The sequence below is a fragment of the Dipteris shenzhenensis genome, chromosome 16 (genome assembly GCF_047967505.1).
Source record: "Dipteris shenzhenensis isolate YYH24624 ecotype China chromosome 16, Dip_SZ_1.0, whole genome shotgun sequence".
Taxonomy (NCBI): domain Eukaryota; kingdom Viridiplantae; phylum Streptophyta; class Polypodiopsida; order Gleicheniales; family Dipteridaceae; genus Dipteris; species Dipteris shenzhenensis.
Genome location: NC_141611.1, coordinates 8,294,786 through 8,298,265, shown reverse-complemented (window position 1 = coordinate 8,298,265; position 3,480 = coordinate 8,294,786). Strand labels below are relative to the sequence as shown.

At 46.2% G+C, this 3,480-nt stretch overlaps 1 protein-coding gene across 1 annotated transcript; it reads right to left on the bottom strand.

Moving 5' to 3' along the window:
* Positions 1–561: 561 nt before the first annotated feature.
* On the bottom strand, positions 562–3,223 carry LOC147892500 (triacylglycerol lipase 1-like). Its single transcript, XM_087387686.1, has 9 exons — positions 2,958–3,223; positions 2,477–2,581; positions 2,231–2,371; positions 2,010–2,120; positions 1,764–1,907; positions 1,618–1,658; positions 1,419–1,498; positions 1,223–1,318; positions 562–978 (listed from the first exon to the last, which is right to left on the bottom strand). The coding sequence occupies exons 1-9, from the start codon at positions 3,132–3,134 to the stop codon at positions 680–682; spliced, it is 1,194 nt and encodes a 397-aa protein (XP_087243812.1). The 5' UTR covers positions 3,135–3,223; the 3' UTR covers positions 562–679.
* Positions 3,224–3,480: the final 257 nt, after the last annotated feature.

Genomic DNA, 3,480 nt, shown 5'->3' with positions numbered 1-3,480 from the left:
TCGTTAAGGTTTCGAGGGTGGCATAAAATTCATCCTCGGTGTCCCATCTACCATTTCATTTCTAACTCATAAAATATCTGACGCTTGCCATTTTTGGTGCCTTCCCTGAATCGTTCAATCTCCCATGTTATATTATAAGGCATGGCAAGCACCGTCTGCAACCATGGATCTTCATAAGCTTTTACCGTCTAAATCCTCCACCTTCCTTTAACGTCCATGTAGGGAATGATCCCCCTAACCGGTTTCTAGTGGTCGAAAACTACATCACTGGCTGTGTCAGCAGGAGTGTCGAAGAGATCAGAGAATTTAAAACAAGGGAGCATCATTTGACCCCAGCTACAATTCGCACAGCGGGCCTATATATAACAAATCGTATGATCTGATTACACAGAGAATCAGCAGGTGATAAATGCGTGATCGCAAATCGTGTGCACAACAAACTCTCTACAGAGAGAAGAATCACGAATCATGCTGTGGGAGTACAACTTCTGCAAAAATATATCACTACACATTACATTATATTAGCAAGATGAAGCAGGCTCGATTATCCGTGCTAATCTTGCAAATTGGAAGGGGTTAGTTAAGAACTTGAGCAATGAGAATCGAGTTTTCCTCTTTGTAACGCTTTCTCGGCGGACAGGCATAAGAGCAGAGCTTTGAACAGTGTGCATAGAAAACCTCATGACTCAAGGAACTGGATAACCTGGTTGTAAAGGAGATCATTGGCAGTCGTTCCCAGAATGAAATCAATGTGAGCATATTGCGGGATAAAGTTGACAGGAAATCTGCCCGGCAATTTAGAGATGAGGAGAGCAACATCCTTCGTGTCTGCAAGTGCGTCCGCTCCACCATGGATAAAGAACAAATTGTTCGTGGGAACTTTAGACAAATCGTACACAGGCGGGGACGGCCATCGGTATCTTATCATATTTCCCCAAAAGCCGTAATCGTATTTTGAGAAGGTTTTTTGTCTGTACTCTGCACGCACAGAGGTGACAGAACATGCACCAATGCTATGCTATAAGTTTATATGAGTCGTGATTTCCGCAGAAACGTAATCGCTACTAGTTGTGAAGTACGATTACAATACTGTATCGTAGTTTGTATCTGTACTAGGCACACAACTGCACTTAGTGCAGTATCCGGTGAAAAGAGGTCGTAAATTCATTACATGAATTAATGGGAAAGACTGTTCGGGAATCGGGTGGATTTTTACACTTACGCTGAGCAAGATGTGCAAGGTTTTTTGTCGAAGTGGGCTGCGTTTCATATTTGTCGATGAGAGGTCGTCGCGTGTAGTTCACGCAGCAATTGACTCCTGCAGAATATTGTGCTAGGAGATCGTATTTACTTTCGAAATTCGCAGTGGCGAAATGAAACGTGCTGGAAAGATATCGACATGTCAGCGAAGCCGTTACCTGTGAAGAGCGTAAACCAATCCCGATAGCATTTTTCTGCAGCAGGTTTGCAAATAATGTCGACAACCTCTTTCCCTCGGCTGCAGATAAATCCGTCAAACGCGAATAAAGCGATGAAAGGGAAGCAAAACATGAGGAAGCTTTAGTAAGGGAAGCAAAACATGAGGAGGAAGCTTTAGTAAGCCATAAATAAACTCACTATTGTGTGCTGAACTCGTAAATGTGCCGTGCCATATACAGCTGCGAAACAACAACATCGAGTCAGAAAAGTCAAGTTGAGTAGCCTGCCCAAAGTCCCTAGCCTCCAACTCAAATCACGGATTCACTTTGAGAATTGGTCAGCACCTTATCAACATAAAATGTAGCAGAAAGTTGGGATACTGGCGCACTAACGTAGTCGATGTAGGCGACAGGGGCGAGCATCACTACTTTGTCCATCATATCCACTAGTTGACCTTCACAGAACGCGACAAAGGCTTGTTGTGCGCCCTGAGCCAATTCAAGCGAAGGTTAAACATAACACATGAGAACAGATTCAACAAAATACAACAACACGACCAACAATCTTGATAGATCGCAATTATTCAAGACCTGGGAGTATCCGATGTAATGGATTTTCCCACTCGTCTGCTCCTTTACCACACCCAGCATGGCTGGCAAGTCATATTCTGCCAGTTCGTCTACACTCCACTCCCAGAAGCCCTGCGAGCAGGATGTGGAATGGCCTGATTCAAAACGCTGCAAGTGCGAAGGAACATTTCCATGCGAGCAGAAAAACCCGAGAGCTCACTTCGAGTACCCGTCGATCGCACCTTGTCTTTCTTCGTGTAAGAAACGTGACCGTAGCTAAAAGTTGTGGTTCTGGTGTTACCAATCCAGACATCGTAACCTGCGTCGGCAAGAATAAATGCGAAGGCCTCGTCCGGAGGGTTCAGAACCCAGACGTCACCACCCTAATAACGACAGAACAAATTCAGCGAGATGTACATTGTGCACGGACGGCGGAAAGGTTGCGCAGACGAAGCTTGCGATACATGCCTACGGGTTGCAAAACTTACCAGAAGTATTCCGTGCAGAAGGAACACTGGGCCTTTGAGTGCTGGAGCGTATTCACCTTTCGATATCCTTTGGACTCCGAGGAGGAATTGGTCGTCCGTCTGAACCTGCACACCAGCTAATTTCGAATCTATGATCGCGTTCAATCGTATGATGTTAAGACGGTTGGAAGTGTTCGTCGAACGGCTATCTGAACAGAAGGCATGCGAAGGAGCACTTTGACATTGGACGTGTCGAGCTCGAAAATATTCGAAGGCGGCTTAACGAGAGCGAATGGTTTTCAAGGAAAAGTATTTCATACAAGATGAGACGAGCTCGCGCGGCTAATTTCACAACCTTTTCTGTTCGCAGAAGGCATCTCACAAACATGCCATGCAAATTCTGGCGATGGAGGTTCCAAACAAACTTTGCAAATCTTCACAAATCAAATCAAGCAAGGCGTACCACGAGTGTCAACCAGAGTGGTCCGACTAATAAGCTTACCACGAACTCTTCGCAATTGTAGGCCTTGAGAGGCAACACGAAGGTCGAACACAATCCATCCGGCCGCTGGACGCCAGACTGCACAGGTCCGAAGGCAGAGGCATAGAGACGGAGGCAATGCAGGCAGCAAAGGAAGGCTAGGAGGATGGAGAGACTAGAAGAGGCGAGTGCAGCCATGGCTGGAGAAGTGGAAGCGAAGGGAACAGCTTTTGTTGCAGACGTGAAACTGTTATTCAGTGCTGTGGCAGTGGAAAAGGATGGGGAAGCTGTGGCGATGGACGCAAGAAGCCACGTCTGTTGTTTGCAGCAATTGATGAAGGCGCGCTGAGAAACGTTATAGAGGAAGGGGAGGGATTTATGATTGTGAGCTGTGACTGTTGGCTGCTTGCAATGCAAACAAGCTTTACCCATCATGATACTCCAATAATGCTGCATGGCTGGCTGCCAGAACGTAGCTGCGTGATCCAATTTTGGAACTGATGCTCCCATGGACACCTCGCGTGGGAACTCACTAACTCTCACC